The sequence below is a fragment of the Babylonia areolata genome, chromosome 20 (genome assembly GCF_041734735.1).
Source record: "Babylonia areolata isolate BAREFJ2019XMU chromosome 20, ASM4173473v1, whole genome shotgun sequence".
In the NCBI taxonomy this organism is placed as follows: Eukaryota; Metazoa; Mollusca; class Gastropoda; order Neogastropoda; family Buccinidae; genus Babylonia; species Babylonia areolata.
Window position 1 is genome coordinate 47,801,428 of NC_134895.1, and position 19,244 is coordinate 47,820,671.

Below are 19,244 nucleotides of genomic sequence, written 5' to 3' on the forward strand. Positions count from 1 at the left end.
CCCCAAGACATGCACGCACACATGTGTAAGCACTTGCTCGACATTTCATTGCTCCCTCTCTCTAGTTCTCTCTCAATCACACACACACACACACATACTCACACACATACACACAAGCTCACACAAAGGAAATTTTTTTCCTCTCTGCTGGAGTCTGCACTAGTGGGTCACAGTCAAGTATGAGTATTGAATACAGAGTTCATACCAAATATCTGTTTCTATTTAAATTTTTACTGAACGACCAACACTAATTCCTTCATGATAAACAGACTCAGCATATTCTCAAAATCAGGATGACACAAAGGAAGGAAATCAGAATTCCATACCAAACTAAAACAGTCTTCCTTCCACAAAGTATCAAACCTCTTTTTTAAAATTAGGGCACCAATTCTTTGAGTACAAACAAAGAAGAACAAAATTATTAATCGTTAAATATTTTTGCATCAAAGCCAGTCTATTTACTTGCTACTCATATCTGACACGGAATTAAGCACTCCCCTCAAAAGGAGAATAGAGATATTCTATAAAAAAAATATTTAAAAAAAAGAAAGAAAAAAAAAGAAAAAGAAAAAAACAACTAAAATAAAACTGACAAACTGATACACCACACACACACACAAACACACACAACAACAACAACAACAAAAATGCATAGGTGTACTGACACCTCAGACTCAGACCACATAAAACAGTCGAGGCGAAACAATACCTGAAGAATTTGATCCAGGTAGGAGTTCAGACGTTTGTTGTCTTCTTTCTGGATTTCAAGGTTTTCCACAGCTTGCACATATTCGCTGTAAATCTGAGACACAACAGAAGATGTACTGACTGAGTAACATGACAACTTGTTCTTCTTCTTCTGCGTTCACTCGTATGCACACGAATGGGCTTTTACGTGTATGACCGTTTTTACCCTGCCATGTAGGCAGCCATACTCCGTTTTCGGGGGTGTGCATGCTGGGTATGTTCTTGTTTCCATAACCCACCGAACGCTGACATGGATTACAGGATCTTTAACGTGCGTATTTGATCTTCTGCTTGCATATACACACGAAGGGGGTTCAGGCACTAGCAGGTCTGCACATATGTTGACCTGGGAGATCGTAAAAATCTCCACCCTTTACCCACCAGGCGCCGTCACCGTGATTCGAACCCCGGACCCTCAGATTGACAGTCCAACGCTTTAACCACTCGGCTATTGCGCCCGTCATAACAGGACAACAAATTACAACTAAAGGAGATTTGACAGCAAATCTGACAGTTTAGCCCAATCTGCATCTACACAACTTTCACCAGATTAGCATCATACAACTTCTACCACAGTCAAAACGGTATCACTACACAGACGTGTACTGAAAAATACATTAACAATTTCTTGTCGACAGAACACCTTCTTACTGACAGCCATAGCTGAAAGTTACATTTTGGACACAATGTGACTGATCATACAACAAAAAAACCAAAAAACAAAAAAACCACTAACACACTAACACAGGTTTTTAAATTATCCACCTTATTTCTTTATTTCACACTCAGTTGCACAGAAGATATACCAATGCAAAATGAACAACTTTGACAACATCAAGAGATCCCAAACACTTCCAAGCTGGAAATGCGGACTGACAAAACCTATACTTTTACAATGTGTGTGAGGATTCCCTGTACCACTGCCAGCAACACATCCTGATACTCTTAACTTGGTTCAATAAAAATATATATAAAAATAATAAAAAGAATAAAAATAATACACCTTCACGTGTGTCAGTCATGCCAAAAAAAATCACCTGTGTCAGAGTCATGCCTGACTTGAACAGCTTGCTGATGGCACACATCCCATCTGTGTCAGATTCATGCCTGGTCACACATCTCACCTGTGTCAGTCATCTCACCTGTGTCAGTCATGCCTGGTCACACATCTCACCCTGTGTCAGAGTCATCTCACCTGTGTCAGTCATGCCTGGTCACACATCTCACCTGTGTCAGTCATCTCACCTGTGTCAGTCATGCCTGGTCACACATCTCACCCTGTGTCAGAGTCATGCCTGGCCATATATCTCACCTGTGTCAGTCATCTCACCTGTGTCAGTCATGCCTGGTCACACATCTCACCTGTGTCAGAGTCATGCCTGGTCACACATCTCACCTGTGTCAGTCATGCCTGGTCACACATCTCACCTGTGTCAGTCATCTCACCTGTGTCAGAGTCATGCCTGGTCATACATCTCACCTGTGTCAGTCATGCCTTGTCACACATCTCACCTGTGTCAGTCATGCCTGGTCACACATCTCACCTGTGTCAGTCATGCCTGGTCACACATCTCACCTGTGTCAGAGTCATCTCACCTGTGTCAGAGTCATGCCTGGTCACACATTTCACCTGTGTCAGTCATTCCTGGTCACACATCTCACCTGTGTCAGTCATGCCTGGTCACACATCTCACCTGTGTCAGAGTCATGCCTGGTCACACATCTCACCTGTGTCAGTCATGCCTGGTCACACATCTCACCTGTGTCACAGTCATCTCACCTGTGTCAGAGTCATGCCTGGTCATACATCTCACCTGTGTCAAAGTCATGCCACACATCTCACCTGTGTCAGTCATGCCTGGTCACACATCTCACCTGTGTCACAGTCATCTCACCTGTGTCAGAGTCATGCCTGGTCATACATCTCACCTGTGTCAGAGTCATGCCTGGCCATACATCTCACCTGTGTCAGCGTCATGCCTGATTTGAGCAGTTTGCTGGTGGCAGCAGCAGCAGGGTACATGGTCTCCACCTCTTCCTTTGTCACGGTGAATGTGCCAGACTTCTTGGCCGCTAGCAGGTCGTTGGCGTTACGGAGCTCCACTTCCAGACTCTCAATCTTTAACTCTGGAAACAGTTCCCAGCACAATTGTCAACTCTGGAAACAGTTCCAAACTCTCAGTCTTAAACTCTGGAAACAGTTTCAAACTCTGGAAACCATTCCCAAATCTCTATCGTGAACTCTGGAAACAGTTCCAAACTCTCTATCTTTAATTATGGAAACAGTTCCAAACTCTGTATCATTAACTCTGGAAACAGTTCCCAAATCTCTATCGTTAACTCTGGAAACAATTCCAAACTCTCTATCTTTAACTCTGGAAATAGCTCCAAACTCTCAATCTAAACAGGACATATATTTCCCAAACTAATCTACTCTGTTACAAGTAAAATTAATAACTCTGCAAATGTAAAAGACCTCTACTGTTGAACATCATGGTAAAATTTAGTTCAGAGGACTTACAAATGGTAAAACATGCAAGATGTTTCTCTGTTCCAATCATAAAAGCCAAGATATATTTCGGTTTGTTTTGTTTACCTCAATAACACATGCATAATCACACAGAACATTGCATGAATGAATATTGTGATAAATCATGGCTATAGAACCATGAGAAAATTAATCCAAACCATACCTTTTTCCCTCATGTTCTCTTTGAGTTTGTTTGCTTCGTCAGACTTTGTTGTTTCCAGCTGAGTGTAGGCTGAAAAGTACAACAAATTTTTTTTTTCATGTATTCAGGTCAAAATCCCTTGCTCTGTGACAAAGTTGGACCATGAACTAGTGTGTCATCTTCAAACAAGGATGACCCTCGTTTCACTGAATTCAAACTTTAGTTCTAAAACAAAGCAACTATGATTCAAATTAAACCATCTTGCTACAGCCCAGCAGACCACAAAGGAGCCATTTCAGGGCATGAAAGTAATGATGATTATTATGGTCTCATCAACATGCATTCAGCTAAAACTTTCCTGTCTTAATTCACTGAAAAATAAAGCTCATTCAAAAAGTGTCATAACAAATGTACATGTGCATCTGCATGCAAAACAAAAAATCAAAATACATCTGTATGCATTTACATAATAATATTCACAAAACGTAATTTTTAAGTATGCAACACTTATACAGATCAACAACACACACAAAATAAGACACACACACACACACACACATACACACTCACAAACACACACACACAGATATACACACTTGTACATTAAAAATTACCGCTGGTATAATATTCATTTCATAACAAGTATGCACACACACACACACACACGCATGCACACACATACACACACACACACAGAGCTTATGAATAGTTACCATTATTAGCCTCCTTTAACAGTTTCTGTAGCTCTTCCACTGCTCTCGTTAACTCTGTCACCTTGCCAGTGTTCTCCTGAGTGGATGCCTTTTACACAAAGACAGTCACGCATATATTTTACAATCCACCCAATCTACCATGCAGCAGTCATCATAAAAACAGAACAATGAAACAAATATGGGCACATGTGGGATCCAGTATCTCTACCTGAAGATTTTTCAGGGTGTCACTATCACAAATATTAACTAATGACATGGGATACCAGAAAAAAACAAAAAACAAATAGAATAAATGTTCTGCAGATATACTGAGAAAAGTCATTTGTTTCTTACAGAATACAGAATATTTTACTATCTCAAGAAGAGAAATTCATATGCGGTCAATGCTACACAGACACCACACAAGAATCACATTACTCAGTAAGAATACATAAAATGCTTAAATGCTAAGCTGATGCCGACCTCACATACACTAATCACAATCATAACACATGCAATGATCATAATCTCACGGTCATTCAGTATAAATACATCAAACACATATTATGCTTAAATACTAAGTAAATGTAAATCTTGCATACAATAATCACAATCATACATAGGATACGCAGAATGAGAAGAAAAAAAAACAGGCATAAATATCACACTATAATTAAAACAAAGACATTCATAAAACTTAGTCAACAATATTCAAAATTAATACAAGTACAGAATACATACATACATACATACATGCACACACACACACATACATACATACATATACATACATACAACAAAGTATAGAATACACACACACACACATACATACATGCATACATACACACACATACATAAATACATACATACAACAATATTCAAAATTAATACAAAGTACAGAATACATACATACATACATGCATGCACACACACACAAACATACATACCTTGTACAAATTCACTAACCTTGTACAAGTTCACCAGACGTGTCTGGGCCCCTAGTTCTTGTCTGTACTGCTCGTCAGCAGTCGTCTGCATGTCGCGGGCCTGAAAACGCAGCGTCCATCTCTTTACTACGCTCACACTGAAGTGCAGACAAGTGACGTTTAATGTACCTGTCTTCTTTTCTCAATGTTAACAGACTGAACTACAAGTTGTTTCCGAGATATGTTTACCTCAATGATCTAAAAAAATTTTTTTTTTAAATGCTGTAAGTTCTTCTGCCCCGGTATTTCTTTTATAAACAGATTTATAATGATAATAATAATGCAGACTTATATAGCGCAGTACTTTCAACTCACATGGGGCTCACCGCACTTTACAATAAAATATACAAATTTACGACTATGTGACATAAGATATGTACAAAGGCAACTCAGTCTCACAAGACACTGGCTAAAACACAGATATTTAAGACGAAGTGACGTAAAAATATGTAAACCAACACAGGCACCATCACAGTTTCAAATCACACAGGCTCAAATCACAGCAAAAGAAAGCACACCACATTCACCATAATCAAAAATAAACACCAAGGAACCAGGCATCACAAAAAAAAACCCCAAAAATTTAAATAATAATTTGTATCTGCGATGATTTATGTCAAAATTCTCTAACACTCTAATGCTCATCTGCATTTCTTCACTCTGTACCTTTCCTTTAGTGGGACTTTATCAAAAGGAAATTACGGTAAAGTATATGTGTAGTGAAATAGTCTTTCTTTCTCCTTCAGACCATTAGCTGAAAACTGCTAATTTTAGCCTGATCTCCCAATCAAGCTACATAATTGTGCGACCTGTTTGAAGACATAATTGGACACAAAACAGAAACGCCAAAGAATCGACAGACAGACAGAAAACGCAAAAAAACTTAGCCGAATGAAGAGCACAGGAACAGGTATCGAGATGGCTGCCGAAAAAAGAGGGCGCTAGCCAGGGGGACAAAGGGGACGTTACCTACTTCTGGGAGGTTATCGGCCGTAGTACTTTCGTTTTCTCCGCATAGGCGGATAGTAGTTTGCACAGGACAGGAATGTCAGACCCCTGCCGGAGTCTGCACTAGTTGGGTCACGGTTAAGTATGTGTAATTAAATCATGATTTTAGTGAGTTGAAGGGCAGCTAAAAATAGACGAGAACATGAAGCTGGGGTAAAAAGTCGCGGCTTATAGACCGAACTTTACGGTATTATGACAGGGTCCACTAGTGAACAGACTGGGACACTGGCAACAAACTGAATCCAGAACAGTGGATTAGTTTTTCCTTCCATTGTTACCCATCACAAGCGCGCACACACACACACATAGATTTCAAAATATGTCACCAATGAATAATTGCGATAGTGTTCAACAGATAAAAAACGTATATAACACACCTGTATGTATCTGGTTTGACAATGTCACAAGTCCTCTTTGGGTGAGGCTGGAACTGTAAAACACTGAGACCATGTGCTTACCTCCTTAAGTTTTTGAGCCAGTGTCTCAATCTTGGTTCCCTGCTCTTCCTTTGAGCTCTTCAGAGCTTCAATGGTGGCCTGAAGATGGGTGATCTGAAATTCACAAAGTATTTGTTGTTTGTCAAACTTCAAATGAAGTTGAAAGTGACGGTAGATGCGTTTGAAATTATGCTGTTCACCTAATGTCATGAGGATGTTCAGATGCATTATCAGATGTATTTTTTAAGGACATACAATGAAAATTGGCGTATGTCTGTATGTGTGTGTGTGTGTGTGTGTATACAACTATGTTTTGGTGTGCGCACTTGTTTGTAGTTGTACATTTCAGTCAGTTTATGATCTTTTAAGCATGGAACTTTTGTGATTACATCCTTTTCCATTTATACCCTCAATAATACCCTTGCAGCACAAAGTACATTCAATTTAATCTTGTTTAAGTCTTGTTTACAACTATCCAAATGGTATCAGCACTTGAAATTTCAAATGAAAAAATAATTGACATTACTGATTAACTAACACAGAATTTTCAAGCCTTCTGAAAGTGAAACACGTATCGCTAAAAGTGTAAGCAGACCTAATCATTATGTACTTGACATAATGTTCTGGAAACACAACTAAGCACATTATAAACGGATTTCTTTCTTCCTTACCTCCTCTGTTTTCTCATCAAGACTTCCTTGCAGTTCCAGAACCTTGCCAGCCTGCAATCAAATACAATCATATTCAGCAAGTTATGAATTATTCATCACAGAAGGACATACCCGCAATTTCATACTACACAAGACAGTTTACAAACTTGTGAGTATTGAAGAATGTATGACACAAGGCCATACTGAAGAACGTTTGACACAAGGTCATTTACCTTAAGTTAGAGTGCAGAAGACTGGAGTAAGTATTCAGAATGGTGATTTGCATCCCACATGGCTAAACAACACCCCCGTACCCCATCCCACCCCCCACCCTCCCAAAAAAAGTGGAATTTGGGAAGTATGGCTGTCGTGGACATGATTATCTTATTGCATTCAAATCCTAAAGACTATGAAATAAATAAATGAAAATGATTGAAAAACAAAAAAACAACACAGGAAACAAATCAAAACGAGAGGAAACAGAACGACAGCGTGGGAAAAGGGGGTACAGCAAGGAACTCTCGACGCCTAGTCCTTACCTTTTCCCTCCTGAAAGTCACGAGTTCTTTCGTCTTCTCTGAGAGCTGAGAGTTAAGCCACTCCACCTGGCTCTGTAGCTGTTCCTTCTCCTGTTCCAGACGTTTCTCCCGATACTGAAATTGGCCACACAACAATTCACACACTAATGCTTCTTCCGATACTGAAAATGGACCACACAACAATTCACACACTAATGCTTCTTCCAATACTGAAAATTGGCCACACAATAAGTCACACACTAATGCTTCTCCCGATACTGAAATGGGCCACACAATAAGTCACACACTAACACTTCTCCCAATACTGAAAATGGGCCACACAACAATTCACACACTAACGCTTCTCCCGATACTGAAAATGGGCCACACAATAAGTCACACACTAACACTTCTCCCGATACTGAAAATGGGCCACACAATAAGTCACACACTAACTCTTCTCCCAATACTTAAAATGGGCCACACAAGTCACACACTAAACGCTTCTCCCGATAATGAAAATGGGCCACACAATAAGTCACACACTAACCCTTCTCCTGATAATGAAAATGGGCCACACAATAAGTCACACACTAACCCTTCTCCCGATACTGAAAATGGGCCACACAATAAGTCACACACTAACCCTTCTCCTGTTAATGAAAATGGGCCACACAATAAGTCACACAATAACCCTTCTCCCGATACTGAAAATGGACCACACAATAAGTCACACACTAATGCTTCTCCCGATACTGAAATGGGCCACACAACAAGTCACACACTAACGCTTCTCCAGATACTGAAAATGGACCACACAATAAGTCACACACTAACCCTTCTCCTGATACTTAAAATGGGCCACACAGTAAGTCACACACTAAACGTTTCTCCCACTACTGAAAATGGGCCACACAATAAGTCACACACTAACGCTTCTCCCAATACTGAAAATGGGCCACACAATAAGTCACACACTAATGCTTCTCCCGATAATGAAAATGGGCCACACAACAAGTCACACACTAACGCTTCTCCCGATACTGAAAATGGGCCACACAATAAGTCACACAATAACCCTTCTCCCGATACTGAAAATGGACCACACAATAAGTCACACACTAATGCTTCTCCCGATACTGAAATGGGCCACACAACAAGTCACACACTAACGCTTCTCCAGATACTGAAAATGGACCACACAATAAGTCACACACTAACCCTTCTCCTGATACTTAAAATGGGCCACACAGTAAGTCACACACTAAACGTTTCTCCCAATACTGAAAATGGGCCACACAATAAGTCACACACTAACGCTTCTCCCAATACTGAAAATGGGCCACACAATAAGTCACACACTAAGGCTTCTCCCGATACTGAAAATGGGCCACACAACAATTCAAACACTAACGCTTCTCCTGATACTGAAATGGGCCACACAACAATTCAAACACTAACGCTTCTCCTGATACTGAAATGGGCCACACAATAAGTCACACACTAACGCTTCTCCCGATACTTAAAATGGGCCACATGGTAAGTCACACACTAACGCTTCTCCCGATACTGAAAATGGACCACACAATAAGTCACACACTAACGCTTCTCCCAATACTGAAAATGGACCACACAATAAGTCACACACTAACGCTTCTCCCGATACTGAAAATGGGCCACACAATAAGTCACACACTAAACACTTCTCCCAATACTGAAAATGGGCAACACAATAATAAGTCACACACTAACGCTTCTCCCGATTCTTAAAATTGGCCAAACAGTAAGTCACACACTAAATACATCTCCTAATACTGAAAATGGACCACACAATAAGTCACACACTAATGCTTCTTCCAATACTTAAAATGGGCCACACAACAAATCACACACTAAACGCTTCTCCTGATAATGAGCTATTTTCCCTTCAGCATTATGCAGCATGGCCTAATTCACACTGAACATAAAGGAGTGACACACACACATATAGTATATGTATGGGGAAAAAAGAAAAATATATTGAATAATCAGCATTCATGAACGAAAGGGAAACATTTACACTGTAATGGTATATATAAAAAACACCCCAAAAAAATTTCATCCTGAAATACAGAACTTTCTTTACAAAAAATCTTTTTAATGCTGATATTCAGAACAATGACCTTTCATACTTGGTAATACTGAAGAGGCATTTTTCATTTTATACACATTTCTACTGGGTGTTACTTTTACCTACCTGTCTGCTGACATTGGAAGCCTCAAGCTTCATCAGCTCTGCTTGAGCACTGCACTTTTCGTTGTTAGCTGATGACAGTTTATCACTTATCTCCTTCAGATCATCTGAAAAACAAGCATGAGCAGTTCTGGTAAAAGAAAAAAAAAAAAAAAGAAAGAAAGTACACATAAAATGCCTGCTTTAAATTCAGTAGCAACAGAATCTCAGGGTAAAAAGATGAATTTACAGCACATATTTAAGACTGGGGGGAAAAAAATCATGTGTAGTCCCTGCCAGAAGTTATAAAATACAATGGTGACATTATTCCTCAAACCTTGAACTAAAGCACCAGAATTATCACCCACAAGAGGCTCCAGAGATTTTGAAGACAATTAACTCTGCATTCAATTTTGCATGGATACTGATTATTATCAACTGCAAAACAAAATCATTTACAACCATCCTCCATTATGAAAGAACAACGAGGCAAGGAGAGTAAAGAACTAAACAACAACAATGCACTCATTAAAAAGAGCAACAGTCGCATGTACTGTCTTAGAAAAATGAAATCTTTTATAGTTTTAATGTATGCAAGCAGATGCTCCAAATGTTTTACACATCTGTTGTCTGTAGTGTTTTAACATACGGAGCCGTGTGCTGGGGGGGAAACCCGACCAAACATGACAAAGACAGGTTGGAAAAAGTCATTAGGAAAGCGGGTGGGGTGGTGGGTATAAGACAAGACACCTTTAGTGACATGCACAATAGAAAACTGACTGACAGACTAATAACAATTTTGACCGACGTAAGACACCCACTACATGATGACATTAACAGCAGAAGGTCAGACATAAGTGGTAGGTTTAGAGCTCCACGCGCAAGAACATCTCGATACATTAATTCATTTATTCCTACAGCCATTCGCGCACACAATCAAAACATCCAATACACCAAGTGAACCCTCCCACCCCCCAAGCCCACTCGCCACAGCAACACCTGAACTTCAACAGCAGACGAGTGTACGGGAGCAGACATTATGCGTGCATGTGGGACTGAGCGGGTGAGCACGGGCAAGCAAGCATTTCTGTGTGTGTGTGTGTGATCGGAAGTGATTTTTAAATATTTTCTTATTTTACTTGGATTTCATGTATCTTAATGTTAATGTTCTAATCTTATTGGCGTGACATATGTTATGTGCATGCATACGTTGTTTGTGTGTGTGTGAGTGTGTGTGTGAATGAGTGTGTGTGTGTGTGTGTGTGTGTGTGTGTGTGTGTGTGTGTGTGTGTGTGTGTGTGTGTGTGTGTGTGTGTGTGTGCGTGTGTGTGCGCGTACATTTTACTTATATATACGATTTATTCCCTTGATGTTTTTATTTATGTATTGTTGTACAATACCTTATGGTCTTAACGTGTGTGTGTGCGTGGGTGTGTGTGTGTGGGTGTGTGTGCGTGCGTGCGCGCATGTCATTTTTAGTAATCTTATACCCTTTTTTTGTTGGATGTTTTCATTTGTTAATATTGTTGTGCAATACCCTATTGTCTTAACATGAGTATGTGTGTGTGGGGGTGGGGGTGGGGGTTAGTATATCGTCAGCTATTGGGAATTCTTATTTGACTAGTTTTAATCTCTTCTTATGTTGCGCATGATTTTATGCCAGTGTTTACAATGAGCCTGTGATTGCACAACTTAATTTCCATGCGGATTAATAAAGTGTTTTTGATTGATTGATTGAGAAGTAACTCTCCATTTACAAGGGGCACAACTACCAAGTCAGTGCTGCTTATGCTACTGGCAGATTAATTAAGCTAGCACACAGTCACAGGTAAATTAAAGATACAAAGAAACAAACTCAGACACTTTCTCAAAAAAAGAAGCTTCGGGCTTATTCCTTATATTGATCATCTAGCATGTGTGAACACAGAATCCTCCATTACCTGGCTTAGCTATCACCTCCATTACCCTGCTCAGCTATACCTCCATTACCCTGCTCAACTATCACCTCCATTACCCTGCTCAACTATCACATCATCAACATTAACAGAAAAGATGCATCAAAACTGACATTCTTCCTGAAACTGACAAAACCATTCACACCATATACTGTTCAGCTTTCTCTAGTCTTCAGGATATGTATTCAGTTTCTGCCAGGTCAAGAAGAAAAACTTCACCTGGTCCGTGCAGCATCCGAACTGGACAGATCTTGACCTTGCAAAGCAGTCAGAACACAGGATAGGTGTCTATGTGACTTAAAGTCAAAAAACAAGATAGGTGTCTATGTGACTCACAGTCAAAAAACAAGATAGGTGTCTATGTGACTCACAGTCAAAAAACAGGGTAGGTGTCTATGTGACTCACAGTCAAAAAACAGGGTAGGTGTCTATGTGACTCACAGTCAAAAAACAGGATAGGTATCTATGTCACTCTCAGTCATAAAACAGGACCAGTGTCTATGTCACACACAGTCATAAAACAGGACAGGTGTCTATGTCACACACAGTCATAAAATAGGACAGGTTTCTATGTCACACAGTCATAAAACAGGACAGGTGTCTATGTCACACACAGTCATAAAACAGGACCAGTGTCTATGTCACACACAGTCATAAAACAGGACAGGTGTCTATGTCACACACAGTCATAAAACAGGACCAGTGTCTATGTCACACACAGTCATAAAACAGGACAGGTGTCTATGTCACACACAGTCACAAAACAGGACAGGTGTCTATGTCACACACAGTCATAAAACAGGACCAGTGTCTATGTCACACACAGTCATAAAACAGGACAGGTGTCTATGTCACACACAGTCATAAAACAGGACAGGTGTCTATGTCACACACAGTCATAAAACAGGACCAGTGTCTATGTCACACACAGTCATAAAACAGGACCAGTGTCTATGTCACACACAGTCATAAAACAGGACAGGTGTCTATGTCACACACAGTCATAAAACAGGACAGGTGTCTATGTCACACACAGTCATAAAACAGGACCAGTGTCTATGTCACACAGTCATAAAACAGGACAGGTGTCTATGTCACACACAGTCGTAAAACAGGACAGGTGTCTATGTCACACACAGTCACAAAACAGGACCAGTGTCTATCTCACACACAGTCATAAAACAGGACCAGTGTCTATGTCACACAGTCATAAAACAGGACAGGTGTCTATGTCACACACAGTCGTAAAACAGGACAGGTATCTATGTCACACACAGTCACAAAACAGGACCAGTGTCTCTCACACACAGTCATAAAACAGGACAGGTGTCTATCTCACACACAGTCATAAAACAGGACAGGTGTCTATCTCACACACAGTCATAAAACAGGACAGGTGTCTATGCCGCACTGCCCTGATCTGGCCCTGTATAGTCAGCAGGACACATAGCCAGGCTGAACTGAACTGTCTACGTCACAGCAGTCGTTTGTAAAACACACTCTGAGACAAGGGCCCTGAGGAGAACTACACAGGTTTTCGACAAGCAGCACAGTCCTCATTACCTTTCAGACGCTGCAGGTCTTTGTCTCGTTTTTCCAAGAAGCTGTTCAGGTCACGCTTCTCTGCTTGAAGAAGCTGGTTGGCATTGGTAAGCTCCATCTGCAAATTATCGATCGCGATCTCACGTTCAAATGTCACTGTCATAAATATATATATTATATATATATATATACATGTGTATATATATATATATATACAGAAGACAGTAGACACTGAAAACATTTTTTGACCACTCGAGATGTAATTACTCAAAAAGAAAAAAACAAACAAACAAAACAACAACAGAAAACAAAAGCTAAGAAACACCATGTGTATGCATGTGTGTGCATGCATGCATGATTTATTGTTGCTAATTTCTTTCATTTCATTCTTGCACATAATGCAGCCATCTTTCACCTTCACTTAATTTTCATTTCTCCAAGACTGATAGATATCTTTGTTGACTGATGGTGACTTTTGTAGTGAATTTAAAAACATCTTTCTGTGCTTGACAACAGATGTGTGACTTTACTGTGGATAAATATTGTGCATTCTAATATACATGGAATTCTCAAAAAGTTGAGACAAAATTATTATCCATGTTTGTGCATGTGGCATGCAATAAAACATGTTGATGGTGCATTTAGTGCAGTTTGTCCCAATTTTTTTTCCTTCGTTCTTTTACAGGGGAGAAGAAATGCTGTCTTATAACAGTTTGACAAATGTGATTTTCGCTAACCCTGCAACAATCTGGAAATGCCCCAAAGAAAATTTTGCAGATCAAGAGGTAAATAAAACAAAAATTTACAATCTGCAGTACTGTTTCATCTATTAAACAACAACACAAAAAAAGTTGCACCCCCATAATTATAAACTGTGAAAAGAACGTTTTTCCCCTGATCTGTTTTCAAGTCAAATTTGGTGTTGACAAAGATTGTCCAGATAATTTTTTTTTTCTTTTTTGTACCATGGATGCACACACGCAGTGACATACATACAACTGAAACAGGGTTATCATATCCTGATAGACTTACTTTACCTGCATGAGAGCTAAATGACAAAAACAAAAACAAAACAAAAACAAAAAAAAGCAACCAAAACAAGAAGACAACAGAAGTTTTTACATGAAATCAATCACTTCAGATACATTTTTCAATAGGACTAAGCCAGCTAATCATGCATATGTTGCACCAATTTATCAGTGAACTATGCGACATACCTTCTGGGTCCTGATAGTACCAATCTCCTTCTCTTGTTCTTCAACTTTGCATTTGGCTTCATCATGCTGTTTTTCTGTAACCAGCCCAAAAACTCAGATCAGCCCGAGACTGGACAAGTACAAGCACTCATATCATATGACCATGAGCCTATATATAATTCGTATCACCACTTGCAGTGTAAATGAAAACAATACTGCTCTGAGACCTATGGTATAAAATGGTAAATTATAAGTAAAACACAGCATATTTAAGGAATGTCTGAACATTTTTAATTTTATTCATAAAATTTTTTTAAAGTCCACTGTCTTTGACTGTTTGAGCACACTCAATAAATTTAATTAGCTACAACCAATCTTTTCATACAATGTTAATGTAAACACGCATATGCATACTCATTTGCATGCATGTGAACACACACACACACACACACACACACAAATACTATCCAATAGTGGACATAAATATCTTACGTTATCTTAACTTCACAGGCATCCAATCCAGATTTTCTTTATTCCATAGTTACAACCTGTGGTCTGAAGTGCGAATTCTTTCTCAACCAGTGAATGGTTTTTGCACAGAAAGGACCTAAACTGTTTACTCATCTCTCCAATGCTTTGGATGTTTAGTAACTGGTGAAAGATTACTGGCAAATGCCATAACCTTAAGTGGGCCCAACCTTAGATTAAAAACAAATAAAATCAAACAGTATATATTTTCTACATTAAATTCAGGCTGCTCTCCATGAGAAGAGAATGTTACCATACTCTGGTGCCATCCCTCCACTTTTCTTTTTCTCTCTCTGTGGATACACTTAGAGGGGTCAACTGTCTTGTTGCCAACAGTTCTTTCAGCAGGTCCTTGCTGCACATGTAACCTTGCCTTACAGCCTTATCCAAGGCTAGCATCCAGATCGCCACACAAGGTCTAATGGAGGAGGCAGAACAGTCCTTGTCAGTACTGGTCTTGGGTCTTTGCTGCCTTATCAAATCCACTTTACAAAGTCACAGTTCTACAGTCTCAAAATAAATTCTTTCTTCCTGAGTTCATCATATATATTTTAATTAATTGTAACCCATAATTTAAACCAAAACCTTTACCAAACAAACAATTTTTACCAACAAATCCCATGACTCATGAAAAGAAAACAACTGGCAAAACAGATCAGAATTCTAACTGATCAGAGTAATACTAACATGTTTTCCTATGTTTTACTAATCTGTACTAAATCCAAATCAGTGACAGGATCATTTTCTCAAAATAATCTGACATCAACATTTGCACTTATGCTTTATCTATGCTCATCAAAACAGGCACAAAGTGTAATATATCATCATGATGTTAGCAATGGACTGGTGTTGGACTAAAAGTGAAAGAAACCAATTACCAAGTTCCTTAAGCTTGGAGAGAGTTTCTGCATTGGTGGCTTTTTCGGTCTCCAGCTGACTGTTGCTGGTGATCAGTTGCTTCTCCAGTTCAAAATACTGCTGTTCTGTAAACAAACAAGAAAACAGAGCGAAATAAGTTACTAGAACTTGACCAAATTTACTGCAAAATAATGGAATATTGCATAACACACACACACACACACACACACACACACAAGAAAAACTTCAAAAAGTCACTTCAATCATCAATGTTTTAAATGTGGAGGGTCAAAACAGAATTTGTGAAAAACAATATTATACAATATTGACTATTTATACTGATACTTTATCAAATCTATTTCTCCTGTTTTTACATAGTCTGTTAGAAATGACATACACTCTGCAACTTATGAAATGATGTAGAACACATGTTATTTTAACATCTTCGTTGCCCCATTTTTCTTAAGTTCTGAAGTGCTAGAAAGTGCCCCACAAAGGATAAATCTGTGCCTATCAATAAATATCATGGCAGGAATTTTTCTACCTCTATTTTTTGTTTTTTGGGTTTTTTTGTTTGTTTGGGTTTTTTGTTGTTGTTGTTGTTTTTTGTTTTTTGTTGTTGTTTTTTGCTGTTGTTTTTTGTATTATGGTTTTCCACTTGATACCAAAAGGAAAGTGAAAAGTCTGCTGTAATTATTCATGAAGAGCAAAACCAAATCAGACTCTGTGTAGTCGTTCCAGGATGTTATTTGTGGCATCCGCCTAAAAATTTCTGACAACACTTTCAAAGTGGCAGATAACAATCCCAACTTAGCCTAAGTGGTGTGAAACCGCTGCTCCTTGCAAAAAAAAAAAAAAAAAAAAAGAAAAAAAAAGAAAAAAAAGAAAAGAAAAAAAAAAAAGCACTTTGAGATTCTGTCATCCAAGATGCTGCTGAAGCTTTACAAATCATTAGTGGTGGGAAGTTTAGTGCTAGCTGTGTCAGATGGTTCATTTGAACAGAAGGTAGGTGACATTGACAATTTGCAATGAGGGGAAATGGGAGGGGTAGTTATAGAGCTAGATGTTGCAAGTGAGGAAGACTGTTCCAAAAGAAATTGGTGCAGGAGCTTGAGCATAGCTTTGTGGCTGACTCAGAGTTGAACTTGAACATGAGTCAAAGATAAACTGTCCATTTACTCGTATCAGGCCAAGGATGGGTGGGGGGAATGAAGGGGATGAAAACTGATTTAAAGTACAATCGCAAGACATGTGAAACATTTGGCCAGCATTGTTTAAACAAAGCATGCAAAAATCAAACGAGTGGATCAGGCAAATGAGTTATGAGCAATTCTCACTTATCTGCAGTGTATGCCAAATGGGTTTCTATCTACCTCTTTGATATTGTATAAAAGTGAGCATTAACTTGATGAAGCAGGTGGGCGAAATACAAGCAGGTATGTCAGTAGAAGAGTGTGTGTGTGTGTGTGTGTGTGTGTGTGTGTGTGTGTGTGTGTGTGTGTGTGTGTGTCTGTGTGTGTGTGATGGGATGGTGTTTGTTTGTGTGTGATGGGATGGGATGGTGTCTGTGCATACAAGAGAGCTGTGTAGTATACCAGAAGTTTGGATTATAACTCAGGACTCTATCTGTACATAATATTTTCTTGTTTTATCTCAGATGCTTTTACTGACAGTGACAGTCAATAACATATATTAAGAAATTATCTTTAACTTCTCTCTCATTTATGGTTCTCTGACTGGTTACCAGATAAGCTTCAATCAGAAATGGCTAGTCTGTTCATTCTCCTTTCAGAAAATGCAGTTTCTTGAGGAAGTGTATGTGCTAGATATATATTAAAAGATTCTTTTAATTATTATCCATTGCTGCTAAAAATTGCTTGGCAAAGCAGCACCAAAAGCCAGAATAATGAAGTTAAATGATGTAAAATAGAAACATCGGACTCTGAAACCAACTGTATTACTATTAGTGTATAATCTTCTTTCTGACAATTTTTATTTTTGCCCAATTGGAATATGATGGAGGTACTTAGAATGGGGGTGGGCAGAAGGTGAGGCAGAAGTTGACAGATCAGTTTCAGTTTCAGTAGCTCAAGGAGGCGTCACTGCGTTCGGACAAATCCATATACGCTACACCACATCTGCCAAGCAGATGCCTGACCAACAGCGTAACCCAACGCGCTTAGTCAGGCCTTGAGAGATCAAACACTTGTTAAGGGGAAAAAGGATTCCAGAGCTGGGGGGAGCTGAGTGATGTTCATTAACTGAGTAAGCTCAGTCTAGGGAGAACCCCCACTATGACTGAATAACGCCGAACTATTGTGTTTGCATCAGTACGCAGGTCAAGCACCTTTTAAAAAAAACCCAAACATTTTAAGCAGATGTCGTGTACATGGATAAAGTCCTCGCGTTTTGACACCTCCAAGAAACTGAAACTAAAAGAACTGAACAAACGGAACTGGAGTTTCAAATCCAGGAATCAACATCGCTTGAATATGTTAGTTAGTTCTTTCAGTTTGACTGGGAGGAATGGATTTTGAAAAATTCTGCTAGTCACCCGTCTCTACACAGTATTATGAGTATGTGTCGAATAATGTTATGTCACAATTGTGTTGTCGTCGGAGGATGATTGGTGCCAGGCCTGTCGGTATCATAGTGGATGAGACAGAGACAGCGGTTTTCGGCAACTCACCTGAATTGACGCGAAGTTTTTCATATTTGCTTCTCAAGCCTTCAACTTCTGTAATTTTAGAACCCAGTGCCACTTCAAGTTTATACTTTACTGCTGGCGAAAGAGAGTCTAACTCTTTAGAATCGAGTGCGTTTGAAAGCGTGCTGGTCCCCGCCATTTTGAATTCAGTGTAAGATGAGGGAGATTACTCTTCCTAAGAATTAGTTTGACTTCTAGATTGCACTGATGCGGTTTCAGTTTATGTGGTCAGGGTTCACATTTAAACAAGAATCAGAATATTTTCTCTTTATCACAAAGTTAAAAATCTGCAAACAGGAATTGAAATTCATGTACACGCTCTCTCTTTATATTGCATGTGCGCCAGACATTACGCATTACTCATGGGGCCAACGACTATGACAATTAAATGTATCCAACAGAATATAATAATCCGATCGCTGGATGTTCAAAAATTATTTGTTGTTCAGTGTTGGTTCAAGAGGCAAAGCTGAGACAGCTGTTGGGTACATGTTATTGGCGAAATGATTGGCTTTAGTTACAACACAGATTCATGC

At 39.2% G+C, this 19,244-nt stretch overlaps 1 protein-coding gene across 2 annotated transcripts in view; it reads right to left on the reverse strand.

The window, feature by feature from the left end:
- Positions 1–18,847, reverse strand: part of LOC143294676 (nucleoprotein TPR-like) — a 100,316-nt gene extending 81,469 nt beyond the window's left edge. For both annotated transcript variants that reach the window (XM_076606066.1, XM_076606065.1), the window contains exons 1-13: positions 18,691–18,847; positions 16,022–16,126; positions 14,637–14,710; positions 13,441–13,537; positions 9,947–10,050; positions 7,732–7,845; positions 7,214–7,264; positions 6,564–6,656; positions 5,078–5,158; positions 4,133–4,220; positions 3,441–3,509; positions 2,711–2,874; positions 710–802 (exon numbers count right to left, since the gene is read on the reverse strand). In XM_076606066.1, the coding sequence (XP_076462181.1) occupies positions 710–802; positions 2,711–2,874; positions 3,441–3,509; positions 4,133–4,220; positions 5,078–5,158; positions 6,564–6,656; positions 7,214–7,264; positions 7,732–7,845; positions 9,947–10,050; positions 13,441–13,537; positions 14,637–14,710; positions 16,022–16,126; positions 18,691–18,847 (1,290 nt within the window). The remainder of the gene's footprint in view (positions 1–709; positions 803–2,710; positions 2,875–3,440; positions 3,510–4,132; positions 4,221–5,077; positions 5,159–6,563; positions 6,657–7,213; positions 7,265–7,731; positions 7,846–9,946; positions 10,051–13,440; positions 13,538–14,636; positions 14,711–16,021; positions 16,127–18,690) is intronic.
- Positions 18,848–19,244: the final 397 nt, after the last annotated feature.